Here is a 13,754-nt window from a genome sequence, read left to right as displayed (position 1 = left end):
GTTTTGAAATCAGAGGCTGGCAAAAACTGTTTATAAACTGGATTGGAAATAAAAAAAATAGTCAAATCAGCATTTCGCGGGCCACATGAAATGATGTGGCTGGCCGGATCTGACCCTTGAGTTTGACACCTGTACTTCAAACACTACCCTTTGAATGCATCACCCTGGATTCAACTCTAACCCTTCGATGCTTCACAACTTACCTAAACATTTTAAGACCTCGTCTCATACCCTTCCCAAACATTTTGATGCCTCACATCGTACTTGTATTGACTGAGCTTGCATCCTACGCTCACATCTTTCTCTAACTTTTTTAACCCCTAACCTCTTGATGCCCCGCCTCCTATCCTGCTCTACTGTAAACCTTCAGTTTTGATTCCTTGCATCTTGCCCTAAACTTTTGATGCTTTGCTTTGTATCCACCCAAAAGTTATATGCCTCACCGTGATTCATCTCTCAAAATTTTGATACCTCACTTAAAGTCTTACTCTAACTTTTTAACACCTCATCACAGACACTGTCCTAACTTTTTAATGAATCACCTCGCATCCTCTGCTAACCCTTTGCTCCCGTCGCAAAAACCTCACCTCATATTCTACTCATACTTTTTGATGCCTTGCCCTTACCCTAATCCTTCCATTGTCCCTGAGAGTTCAGCGTGCGCCTTCTACATGTCACAGTCAAATTAAAGTGGTACGTGAATATATTTCATCCCAGTTTGAACAGGAAGAGCTGCGGGCGTGCGCCAACCCGTCGTGGCCAAAGTACACAAACAAAAGCGCGAGCGCAAGTGGGAGACGCACCGTGACACCGTCTCGGGTCGGAACAGAACCACGCAGAAACACATAAACACGGCACAGCTGCCTCGCCAATACTCGATGACCTCGCATCGGGCGTTCATTATGTAAGAACTACGGGCCATCCGTTGGACCGGGAGCGAGCGATTAATCTCTAGTTATTATATTTTTTAAAAATGACATTAAACCAGCCCTTCTCAAATGGTGGGGGAAGACCCCTGGCGGACGTGATGTGATGGTGGAAATGGTGTGTGTGTGACCCCAGAGAACAATCTTTTTTTCCCCCTGCTAAAACAAGGAAAAATAAAAAACAAAAAGGCAGATGCACATCTGCTACAGTAGGTGGCAGTGGTGCGATCATCAAAGTATGCACAGGGAGAAATAAAGTGTTCATTTTATTCAGGAGATTTGTACCGGTATTTATTTTTTCGCATTTCCTCTCATGTAATGTTTAAAAGAATATGTAAAGTTGTGCTTGTAACAATTTTACAGACTCATGGCTGCAGTGAATTAAAATAGAGAAGCACAGCTTTAAACAAATAGATAATCAAATGATTGTGACTGATAAAACAAGTCAAATGATCTATTTTTAAATACTGTAACCCATATTTTATTTAGCCAATTTGATATATAAATAGAATCCCCACATTAAAATGTATTAATGAAATTATAGCAAATTATTGTATTTATTAAAATAATGTAATTTATTAGGCAACATAAAATACACATTGCCTTTAACCCGGCCGCCAATGTGATAGATTTTTATTTTACTATATGCAACATAAGTTAAATCTTTAAAAAAGAAAAAAAAGAAATAAGCTTCAAATTTGATTATGTCCATCGTTCCTTTTTAACATAACAAATAAGACATTTTGCCCTTTGAAATGTTTAGAATACTATTTTCAAATGTTTTTCTTCGCAACAATTGAAAATATGTACGGTTTGAATGATAAGACTGCCCAAAAAAGTTTTTATTTGGCAATGACTACGTTGACTCACAACTCATGTTCAATCGTTAATTCAAGGCGCTAAAAAAAAGAACCTGAGTATGCTGACAATGTATTGTCTCCAGTTTTGTTATTGTGTCTGTCCCATACAGCTGCTGTGTGTGCATTGTGTCGCCTTCATTGATCCTTTGAGCTTGAAGCTATCCCTGCAAGGGCCGGTACCACAGGCTGCAGTTTGTGCACTGCGGCCTCATTTCTGCTGAGTCATCAAAAGACACTCGATCAGTCTGGCTGGTAGCACATGGCCGGTGGCTTGCAGTAATGGTTGGATGAAGAGCAGGAGTGACATCACTGTTTATTTTAAAGGCTTTATGAAATGGTTAAAAAAAAGGAAGAAAGAAATAGCTGTGTGTGTGTGTGTGGGGGGGGGGGGGGGGGGTGTGGCACCTCCAATTCCTGGGACTCTAAAGTCTCCTATACCACATAAGATAATTATATGTTATTGTGTTTGTAATGTTGACCAAAATGTTCAACATTGCGTATAATGGGCCATAACACATTTTACGTGTGTTTTGGGATTATGAAACCAGAGCAACAATGACACTGGTGGTCGCTCAGATAAAGTGGAGGGAATTTCAAACAGTCAAACACAAACGCTTTAGGCGTTTTATAAAAAGCAAAGAAAAAAATGTCAGGAAAAGGCTACAAAATCAGATGAAGTGTATTTGGGGTTAATCAAGGGCACTTTAAATAGTGGCCATTGATGGATTCTGGTATGTGCAATATGTACAGCTGCACAGCAGGATATCATGTCTGAGGGGGTTTGGCTGTTCATATTTATTGATTTATTTTTGCACTAAACTGCAAGTCCAAGCCATTTAATTTTTAAGTACCTGTTGATACTGAGTCTCAATCCTTGGTATTGCATGTTTTGTCTTTAAAATTTGAATTAAGGTATGCCAATATGATAGCTTTAAATGCCTGTGAATCAGCAGTGGTTCAAATCAAGTGAAAAAATAAAATACTTTGTTCTTGACTATAATTTAATACAATTGAAAAGTAATCTTTTTTGGCTGATACCAATCAGCTGAAAAATGACATGATCTGCCTTGATCTTCTGTCACATGATTTTCATGTCAATTGATTTTCTATTGACCTCATGAGATGTAACTCACTTCCGACTCCTTGTGGAGACATTAGAAGTAGTCTTCTAGGACAGTTGTTAACAAATAATGGACTTCAGAATAGACTTTATTAGGCTTTACAGTTTTAATACAGTTTAGGTGGTATTAGCAAATCTAATTAAATGGTGTATAATGCTTTTTATTGACAGGAACAGTACATTTTTCTTTTCAAATTGAGAACAAATGAACTGGACCATGAAACAGCTCGTATTTTCTAAGATTGATTTTTTTGCAAAACATTGCACGCTGTTATTTTGTTCAGGATGGGCATTGACATTGTCAGTGGTGATCCGGTGGACAAACATGAAATAAAAGGGATGATGATCTAGCTTCTGAAATTCCTGAGTAAAATATCAGCGCAGTTGTAATTCCAAAGTTTAACTAGAAAAATTCCTGAAGAAATTGCGTGTGAAGGCGTAAGCGCTGAAGGGAGGGGCATTGAATGGTGGGATTATGTTGAATGTTTGAATGGGTTGAATCTGTGAAGAAATGTGAATATTACAACGTTGGAACGGTTTGAATAGGCCAAATAATGTAGACGATACAAGGAAAACTGAAAAAAGTAGAAATTGTGTGGGTATTCAAATTGCAAAAACATAAATTAATCGGTGAAAGAATGTGTATGGCAGTGGAAAGAACAATCTTTACTAAATAAAAACATGAATCAATAAGTGAACAGAGGTAAATGGCAATGGAAAGATAAATCTTTAACGGCCAAATAATGTAGAAGATACTGGGTAAAAACAGAAAAAAGTGGAAATTGTGTGGGTATTCAAATGGCAAAAACTTCAAATAATAGGTGAAGGGGAGTGGATGACAGTGGAAAGCACAATGATTAACATATAAAGTTGGAACCATTAAATAATGTAGATGTTACAAGGGAAAAACTGAAAAAAGTGGAAATTGTGCGGGTATGATGGGATATGATCCATAAGGCGATATGTATGCGTTAAATGTTGTGAATGTGAAAGGGAAGATCTCCCATTGGAAATGAATTGTGAATGATTAAAAGGGTGAAAGATATGCAATTATGGGATGATATTGGAAACAATGACTGACTGGAATGATGGGAATGATCCCTAAGGTGAGATGAATGAGCTAAATATTGAAAATAAGAAATGTGAAAGCTGTAAATGGAGAAATGTAAAATCATCCAATGTTAAGTCTGGGATTTTCTGGGATCTGTTATTGGACCACTGCAATAGTCCATCTATGTAGACTTAGATTGTATGTTGAATTGTTTGTACAGTGGATTTAAAAATTCTACACACTCCGTTTAAATGCTATCAAAAATGAGGCAGTGAGGTAGTTCATATAAGTATATATTTGACATCATCAAGATGGCTTTGTTTGCCTTTCCCTCCCTCATGCAGGCATCACAGAGACCATCGCCCAGCTGGCCTCGGGCTGGGTGACAGACAGGAACCTGTTCCACAAGTATCACTACCACAAAGCGTACCTGATCCTCTGCGGCCTGGTCAACCTACTCTCCCCTTTGGCCACCTCCTACATCCTGCTCATGGTCTACGCCGTCTTCTTTGCCATCTTCTGCGGTGGCTATATGGCTCTGCTGCTACCCGTTCTGGTCAGACAGCCGCTTTGTCAATATGTGCAGTGCTATCTTGGACAAAAAGTCCATATAAATTCTGTATTAACAATGACATCATTCTTGTTTTCCCAACCTAGCCAATGCTTACATTTATTTGATAGTGGATTTTACTCTCATGCCCTTCTCTGACCATATTCGATGACATAAGCATACAAAAAAATAAGCGTGGCTATTCATCTAAATACCTTGTTGTTATTGGGACTCATTTGGACCAGTTCCCTTTTCAGAATTTGGCAAATTACAAGCCCTGGCGTTCTCTCAAATGACTCTTTTGAACTAGTGCGGCCAACTCGCTTTTAATATATGACATGTTTCTTGCATTCCGATAAGTGTAATTGGTACCTTAATTCAGATGGAGTGATTTCAAGATTTCCAAATCTGCATGAGCAGTGTTCTAAACACTAAATAAACAACGACACTCCGGACTACGACGTAGTGTTAACTCTGTATTACCATAGCACGTAGCCGTAGCAAGCGGTACAATGCTGCTGCTCTGGAGATGGAATTCCCATCATGCATTGCGTGACAAACTACGGGTAACATTAAGGCTTGGACAACCCAATATTCAAGATTAAGATCGGATCAAATTGGATCAAGATTTGACCCAATTTGACCCCACCTTTCTAACAACCGTCCCAAGGTGTTTGTCACAAGCTTACTGTTTTAATGCCCATTACCAAAAAGTGTGACGCTTCCCTGTCAAAAATAGGGGAATGAAATTGCATTGAATGTAAAAAAAAAAAACTTAAATCTATCATGCCTGGCATGTAGCAGGGAGTTTTGTGTTTATACATGTATTTACATTGGTTACAGAGATGAATGAAATAGTGAATTCAAAGGCTTGCCCTTGTATAGGCCTGCAGTAATCTCAAGAGAAAAATTGCAGTACTGAGTGCCGGCTGAATATCTACTACTGCGAGGATAATCGTAACCAAATGTCAAATGTCCTCAAGGGAATGTAAAGTTACCTCGTGAACATGTGTACAACTGTATTGCTACACCCTAAGGTGAAGTCACATTTGGTTTTTGCCCTTCCTTCCCTGTAGGTGGATCTAGTGGGGGCAGAAAAACTCAACAACTCCATGGGCTTCTCAATGTTCTTTGTGGGCCTGGGATGCCTCACGGGTCCTCCTTTGGCAGGTGAGTCACCGAACAGATCGCCCCCACATTCCCATCGAATCGTAAATACACGCAGCATGGTGCAAAGTGGTTAGCATGTCCACCTCGCAGGTCACAGCTCGCATGTTCAATTCCAGCCCGCTTTGGCCCTCCTGTGTGGAGTTTGCATGTTCTTCTCCTGCCCATTTAAGTCTCGTCCGGGCACTCAAAATTTCTTCCACATTCCAAAAACATGCATGGCAGGTGTACTGGACTCTCTAAATTGTCCTTAGGTGTGAATGGTTTTCCGTTTCTGTGTGCCTTGCGATTGTCAGGCGGTTCGGAGTGTCCCCCCGCCTACTACCCAAAGACCCAAAGATGGCTGGCATAAGCACCAGTGATACAGCGGCCCTGCAATAAAGAAAAAAAAAAAAAGATTTGTTTGTTTAGACTTGTTTTGTTTGGACTGGCTGTCAGGGCTGCGTATCATTTTGGTGAAGGAGATTGTTTACGTTGTCACTCTACAGTGACAGAATTTCCCTCTGACTTCCTTGGACTAATGAAATCGGGTCTCGAACGAACCGCATAAATTAATAAAAGTCGCAAGCCCTTAAAAGGGGTTCTGGAGTCTCCGAGGGCGACTGTCACGGGTCCCGTTCACTTCGAAGTCGTGAATCCAATTCTGTGGTCTTCCTGCTAAATAGCACAAATACGACAGGTACAGTGTGTAGTCAAGTTTTGTTTTTTTATTTTCCTTTACACCCACACTTACTTTACTCTTCTGCGCGCACATCAATCAAATGAGCCAACTAATGCAAATACATGAAAACACGGTACATACTAAATAATACGTGACAGAGTTATGAAACTTTTCAAGGATGCTGGCTGCCCACACACACACACACACACACACACACACACACACACACACACACATGTATTGTACACGTGCGCGTCCGAGTGTGTTCACCTGAGGTGTCAAAGTCGGTTAGTCAATTAGGCCCAGGCTGGAGTATGCCAGGTTTGAAAGACAATGAATGACTCCTTCAGGGACAGTTTGTAAACAGCGCATATCTCATCAGGAAAACGACCCTACCGTTAGACTCACAACAAGCCCGAAGCAGATTCTTGTTTGCACACGCCCAACTGTGCGGCTTACTCTGCATTGTCTCGAGAGCGTGCAAACTTTTGATTTGTAGAACTAGCCAGCACATTTTAAAATGAATACAAAGGAGTTACACATTTCTGTGAAATGTGCCTCTTTAATATTAATATCATATTCCTGTCTTTTAGGAATCCATTCTCATTGTTGATATTGTTAATAAATAATCCAGTTATACATTATTCAACAATGATTTTATATGATGATGGGATCTAACAACATGCATTTTCATAAGCATAAAACAGCCAAATTAATGCAGTAAACACAAGGATTTAAAATAACGTAAATGCATCGTCGAACTAAAGAATGGGGCGTGCCTCCCTGTACGCATTGATGGAAATGCAGGCAAATGTTGACTGGCTTTTTGGGCGTGGCTGATTCTCTACAGTTTTCTTGGAATCATTTTCTAGTGGGAGCAGCTGGTGTGCTCACGCCAACCAATTAATTAATTAATTAATTCTACTTGTTAATGAACGCTTGCTGACATTCCCGGACCAGAATCCATAAAGTTAACCAATTAAAGTTTGTTCACTTGCAGTCGTTTCTGTCCTTTCTGTGGCTTTGAATGTGCATGGCTTTAAGAGGCGGGGCCTGAGCCCTTGATTGCGGCGAGTCAGCAAATGCGTCTGTAGAGTTGGCTGACTGTTACCTGTTAGCCAGTCGGCGTATTTCGTGTCACGTGTTATCGTGGAGCCAGGGCTAGTTTTACCTCAGCTTCAATAAAGTAATTGAAAACGCGCCAGTGACTGCGTTCTTCCTTGGCCTCAAGCTAATAGCCAATCAACACACACACATACACACAAATTTTCACACATTTTTTTGCTCTTTTATTTCCACGGCCAGGCTTCCTGTATGACTACACGCAGACGTACGACTGCTCCTTCTACCTGGCGGGGCTCTGCTACCTGCTCTCCTCCTTGTCGCTCTTCATGGAGCCGCTGGCCCAACGCTGGACGGCCCGGCAGAACCAAGCGTGCCGGGCCAAGGCGGCGCAGAGCGGCTGCAGGACCAACGGCTGCTTCGCCCCGGATCGTCTGCACAACGGCGTCGTGTAGGAGCCAACCGGCGCGGTCGCTATCCGAACCTGCGAGCGTCACCCGAGGATTCAGACCGGTGGACAGAATGTCAAAAAGCCAAAATGGTAGTGTATGAAAATACAGTATATTATAAATATATTCCCATTTGTTTGTATCAGAAGCACATGTCGTTCAGCACATTTTGGATGGTAAATATACAGTATATATAATAATTAGCCAACTCTTGCCTTGTTGAAAATAAGCTATGCAAAAACTTTCTTTTCACCACAAGCACACACCGTCAAAAAGCTGTTACGCTTGCAATGAAGCACTTTGGGGCCAAGTTGAGAAAATCTTGCATGGCTTTACACAAAGTGGACATAGACGATGCGCGTGGGCTGCGATGGCGTATGCAAATGTTTCACGTACACCAACATGTGTCTCTTTACTCACAGGGAGAAGCCAAGTAGGATGTGAAAAGAGGTGGGAGGGTGTGGGATGCTTGTATTGGAACACTGGGTGTTCAAAAGAACTACTTTCATTATATTTTTTACGTTAATTTTGTCAATTGTTTTTTTCTGGCTGTTTTGGGGCTCTTTTTGGAATTATAAAAATGATATGCTATCCAATTTAAGCTAAACTGATCTGCACAAAAAAAAAAATATATATATATATATATATATGTATATTTATCACAAGCGGGGAGAAAATGTACCTGGTAATCCCATCCATCCATCTACCCATCAATTTTCTAGAGCCGCTTATCCTCACGAGGGTTCCAGGCTTGCTGGTGCCTATCTCAGCTATGTTAGATTTCAAGTGATGCACACTGAAAACTTTAAATTGTGCTTTGGTGTGAATGTCCTGAATGAAAGTGTGAATATTTTACTTACCGTGTCCTGTGATTTTGGGTTGTGAACAGTCCAGGCTGTGCCCCACCTCTGGCCCAAAGTCAGCTGGGATAACCTTCTGCTTACCCTCATGGGCGTAAGCGCAATAGAAAATGGACAGATGTATAGAAGGGGACTACACTAATGAAACAAAGTTTTAAAAAACACATTTTTTTGTTTACTTTTTCTCATCTTTAAGCATATCCAGGAGCTTTACCTCCTCCTAGTTTCGCAACCCTCTTCTAAAAGGGGTAAGGCCAGGACTGGAAAGGCACAAAAAAAGAAAAAAGGGGGCCCAGCAATTTAACCAAGGGGCATCGCCCCTTCATGCTAGATAGCCAATCCAGCCCTGAGCGGTCGATAATCGCACACAATTATGCTTTGGGTGCCTTGATAGTTTATGTTCTCACAGAAAAATTGGTCAGTAGAAGATGATTGACTTAATTTTGTGCTTTGCAAGCGAGTGTCACGTGGTTCCAATGCCTTCGTCTGCTTTTTTTGTTTGTTTGTTTTTGACAGCAATATTGATCCTTGCAAAGACACCATTTTGCAGCATCAGCACTACCTCGCACACACACACATACACGTACACACAAATACACGTTTTACTTTGCTTGTCAATGCGAGCAGGCTCAGCTTTATTGAGCTTTATTTCAGCATCGACTGCAAGTTTTCACAAGGTGAAAATCGCCTGTCATCGAATGGCAACGCTTTGTTATATTATGCAAGTCTTCCGGGCTGTGTTTTCTACTTTTATTTCCCACCACCGTTTGCCTTAGCGGTCACGCTGCAGCACGACTTGCTTCCTGTGATGTCAGCCAAAGACATTTGAGAAACAGGCGTATTATTGGTCTTATTCCTGCACGTGTGAATCTATACTCGATAGACTTTGTTACACTGCCCTCTAGTGGCAGACGAGGACTCCTACCACAAGTATGTCAGCTCAATTAGTCCGCGTTCCCACTTGCACAATGTGCACTGAGCCCCGAAAAAGGCTTTTTGTGCCGCTGTTGCAATCAGCAACAGTTACAATGCACAAAAGCCCTCCAGAGTTGCGTTCAAGGGCCAAGCCACATTTTGTTGAGCTTTTGTATGATGCTTTTGATTTGGGTTTCTTATTACCCGTCGCCTATTATGTTGATGGCGTTTTCTTTTGCTTCGAGTTCAACTGTGTTTTACTCTGGCTAACAGATCGAGAGTGTAGAAAAGTTTGTGCTTTTAACCAATCAAAGGTATTCTGTTGTTTTTCTTGGTCTTTTTTGAATGCACACACGCCAGCTGAAATAAAACTGACATGTGACTGTTCTTGTGTGTTTTATTCAGATGCAAATGAATCAGGACAATGTTGATTTGAACTGAAATATTTATTGACATTATTTCAGAGACGAACAAACTTTACAAGCTGTGCTGCAGGCCATTCCATGTGGGTACACAACAGGAACAAGGGTACTTAAGTTTGTTGGAAAAGTGTGACTACTGCTAAATTGAATTGAAAATGATGACAGAAGCTTAGTTTTTCTTTTTCAACCAAGAAATGCGTGTGAAGTGATTTAGGACACAGTATGAGAGAGGAATAGAGAGAGTAGAATAGAGAGAAAAAAGGCTTTTGTTTTTTTATGTTAATAACGTGAGTAAAACTAGAGGTTACTTACAGCAGACAAGCAATGGCGGTGCGTTCGATGGTCTGCGGACAAAGCAGACAGCTCACGGAGCCTGTAAAAACAAACACACACAAACACGTACAGTATGTTATTTTAATGCAGGTATCATGAAAGTCCAACCTGCTCACTTTTGATTGATAACTATGTGCGGGTGGCATGGCTCAGTGGTCGTCTCCTATCCGAGAGGTTGTGGGTGTAATCTCCTGACTATTGTGATTATGTTGAAGTGTCCTTGAGCAAGACACTTAAATGCACGTTGCTCCTGAAGTTGCGTCATCAGCAGGTACATGACTAGTCAGTGTGAAACACTATTGAGTGCTTGAGGTAATAAAAATGCGCTAGTGCAAGTCCATTCTGCAATGTGACAGAGCTTGTGTAGGATAAATTAGGAAACTGGCGATGATTGTTTATAGGAAAGGATCACAGATAATGTCAAGATTGTGATCATAATAGTTACTCAATTAGACAACAAACTCTTACATTATCCATGTTTGAGACTTCGGTTGTTTTCAGGCATCTTTAGTAATTGATTTTCACACATTTGAAATTAGTTGTAATGACTACAAATTTGTCATCAAGTGTAAAGGAAAAATACATAAAGATTTTCTTTCACTTGTCATCAAGTCTAACTGTAGTGTACACTGCACAGGGTTGTTTAGTGGAAAAAAACGGCGGTATAGGGAGTCGTAAAAAATGCATTATGCTCACGTTTACACTATAAAATATATAAAATAAATAAAAACAGCTTAATTGATATAGTATGTTTTTTTTTTTTTTTTTCAGTTTTCAACTCTCTAAACTTGACAGTAAAACATTTTTTAAATTGCATTATTCATGGACGAAACCGCACCTTTAAATATGCATTTTGTTAGACAGGCCAACCTTATTCACTTGGTAAAATGATGTTTTATGAGTTATTTTTGAATTACTTGCATACTTCATTCACAATAACATCACCAATTGTTGTGATGTAATTAATGTTATGCCAATGTGAAGGGAGCTCTTGTATATCGTGATGAGAAAAAAATTGCTAATGGAGCTATTTGTTAGTGTAATATCATGAATTGTTTTTGTTGTATGTACAGTGATTTGTTACAGCTGTGGTTGATGTTCAAGTGCTCAAGAAAGAAAGTAGGTAGCTAATATCAATTGAGTATAATACGTGTTATAATATAAAACATATGTTGAAAATAAAATGTCAAGGGCCAGTCCATTTAAAGTCAGAAAGGTACCAGGACTTGCACCACTGAAGGTAGATTCCAAGCCCCAATTTACAGATTTTTCCCATCCCATACGGGTCAGGCTATCAATCAGCAGGTCTCCAAAGTGATCTTGCGGCATCCGAAAACTCTGCCCTGAGCATCTGGCAGTTCCTGCCCGAAATAAACATCCAGGAGCAACCTCCCTCCTCACGTGACCTGACTGTGTGATTTCACCCCCACAAAAGCTCACGGGGCTCCTCAAGGGGCCTCGTAAGAAGGAGCGGACGACCAAGATGGCCGTGAAGATGGAGCTGCATGAACGTGTGGCAGAGAATGCTGGGAAGGCGCATTGTACTCTACAGGAATGAGTTGAAAATTTCTTGAGATTCCAAACTTCAGATATGTGGCTTGTGGGCCATAGTTTGCTGACCTCTGCTGTTGACCTGATGCTAGTGTGTCAGACACTAAATATAGACGGCCTGCGCTGCCCTGCGCTTGTTGCAATAGCAACAGTTGTATGGAACTCAGTTCAGCTTCCTCTCACTCCAATCGCTTTGCTTGTCTTCTTTCCAGAAACGTAAAGTTTAAATGTATCTGTTGGACGCCTTCCGTGATTGATTTCATTATACGGTACCAGTCAAAAGTTCGGAAACCCCTCTGAATTCTAACACTATTAAGCTCTAAACCTCACAGGTGTTAACCTCAAAGGTATTCAAGGTCACCAAGCATCTTCACATCATCAGGCCGAGCGAGAAAATCCCCAAATATGCAAACTGTTGTTACCCGGGTAAAAGGTAAGGTTTTGTGTTTACTAAAAAAATTCTTCAATACTTCCTAATAATGTTGATGACTAAGCCGCATCGTGACGAATTAAGGCTTACTGTTGTTACATGAACGCAGCACGTGCACTATGGTGTCTTAGAAAGACCATACTTAGGAAGCCTTCACCAAGGGAATACAAATACAATTCGCCACTGGTTTAAGTACACAATAGCACGGAATCGACACAAACTTGGGCAAATATGTAAAGGCCGCTCGGTTACCCGGGCTTCAGGAAGTGGGAAGCCTATTGGCACGATACATGACGACTGGCAAAAGCGCCGCACAGAACGACCAGTACTCCAGGACCAAAATCTCCCCCTTAGTTTTTTTGATAGAACATATTTACTTACACCGTATTGAAATGTAAAGTGGGGTTTTAAAACGAATAACTGTCTAAATATCGCACATAGTCCCTTTAAATACTAGTCTAGAATTCAGCATTTTAAGTCACGAAAAAACATAACGCCGAATTAGAGGGTGTTTCCAATTTTGTTTTGACTGATACTGGATCCTGGTGAGACCCAGCCTATTCATTTGTGCTCACTGTAATTGACATTTGTTTTTGTGCTATATCTTTCGGCCCATTTGAGCTACCCCACTCCTAGGTCTGTGGGTACTCTGTCGAGGACAGTCCAGCCTGTCCAATAATGTCTCCTGTGTTTAGGAATAATGCAGTTAACTTTGCTGTGCCAAAATTGACACAAAGGCCGCCATTATTGAATAGGCTGGCTCTCAGGACAACAGGTAAATATATGACTTTGTCTGAGTATTTCTATTTTCTTGCTTACATAATGTCTCTTGCTTGTCTATGTCTGGATCTGGAGTCCGCAAATAGTCCCGTACGTGTCTTGGCTCAATACAGACTGTTGTTCTTGGAACGCCTATGTGAAAATGTGGATTCTGAACCTCAGTCATCAATCAAAGGTGAGCATTGTTATGATTTCAAAGCCTCGCTATCATTGGAGTTCCTGCAATGTTGCATATGTGGTGCAGCCGGTTGCCATGACAACCACTTCAGTACTTACCAGTGCCGCCTAAGCTAGTGATACAGAGCTAGCGGGGCGGCGAGAGCTGTCGCGTCGTCCTCCTTCGTACTCACCCCGGCTGCCGAGCGGACAGACGGGCAGCGGGAAGCTCCTCCGAATGGACTCCATCTTGACTGCTTCTTTACACGCTAATGCAGCTAAGATGGATGGAGTTGGCGTAGGGGGTTGGTTTTGGAGGGCTCCTCAGCGTGGATTCCTTCCGTTGGTGTAGAGGAGGGGCGGCGGAGGAAGAAGATGAGGAGGAGGAAGAGGCGGCTGGAGCTTCTTGTTGCAAACAATATTCCCACGGCGGAACATCCTCCTCCCCAAGCAAAAGCATA

General features: G+C 41.2%; 1 protein-coding gene across 4 annotated transcripts in view; it reads left to right on the top strand.

The window, feature by feature from the left end:
• The window catches only part of slc16a4 (solute carrier family 16 member 4), a 34,244-nt gene extending 24,236 nt beyond the window's left edge, over positions 1 to 10,008 (top strand). For all 4 annotated transcript variants that reach the window (XM_088407737.1, XM_088407738.1, XM_088407739.1 and 1 more), the window contains 3 exons: positions 4,302 to 4,513; positions 5,584 to 5,677; positions 7,641 to 10,008. In XM_088407737.1, coding sequence (XP_088263863.1) covers positions 4,302 to 4,513; positions 5,584 to 5,677; positions 7,641 to 7,852 — 518 coding nt within the window. In that variant the 3' untranslated portion in view covers positions 7,853 to 10,008. The remainder of the gene's footprint in view (positions 1 to 4,301; positions 4,514 to 5,583; positions 5,678 to 7,640) is intronic.
• Positions 10,009 to 13,754: the final 3,746 nt, after the last annotated feature.

This window comes from Hippichthys cyanospilos, chromosome 2, assembly GCF_059441005.1.
Source record: "Hippichthys cyanospilos isolate Australia breed blue-spotted pipefish chromosome 2, RoL_Hcya_1.0, whole genome shotgun sequence".
NCBI classification, from domain to species: Eukaryota; Metazoa; Chordata; class Actinopteri; order Syngnathiformes; family Syngnathidae; genus Hippichthys; species Hippichthys cyanospilos.
This window is presented reverse-complemented; position numbering and strand designations above follow the sequence as displayed.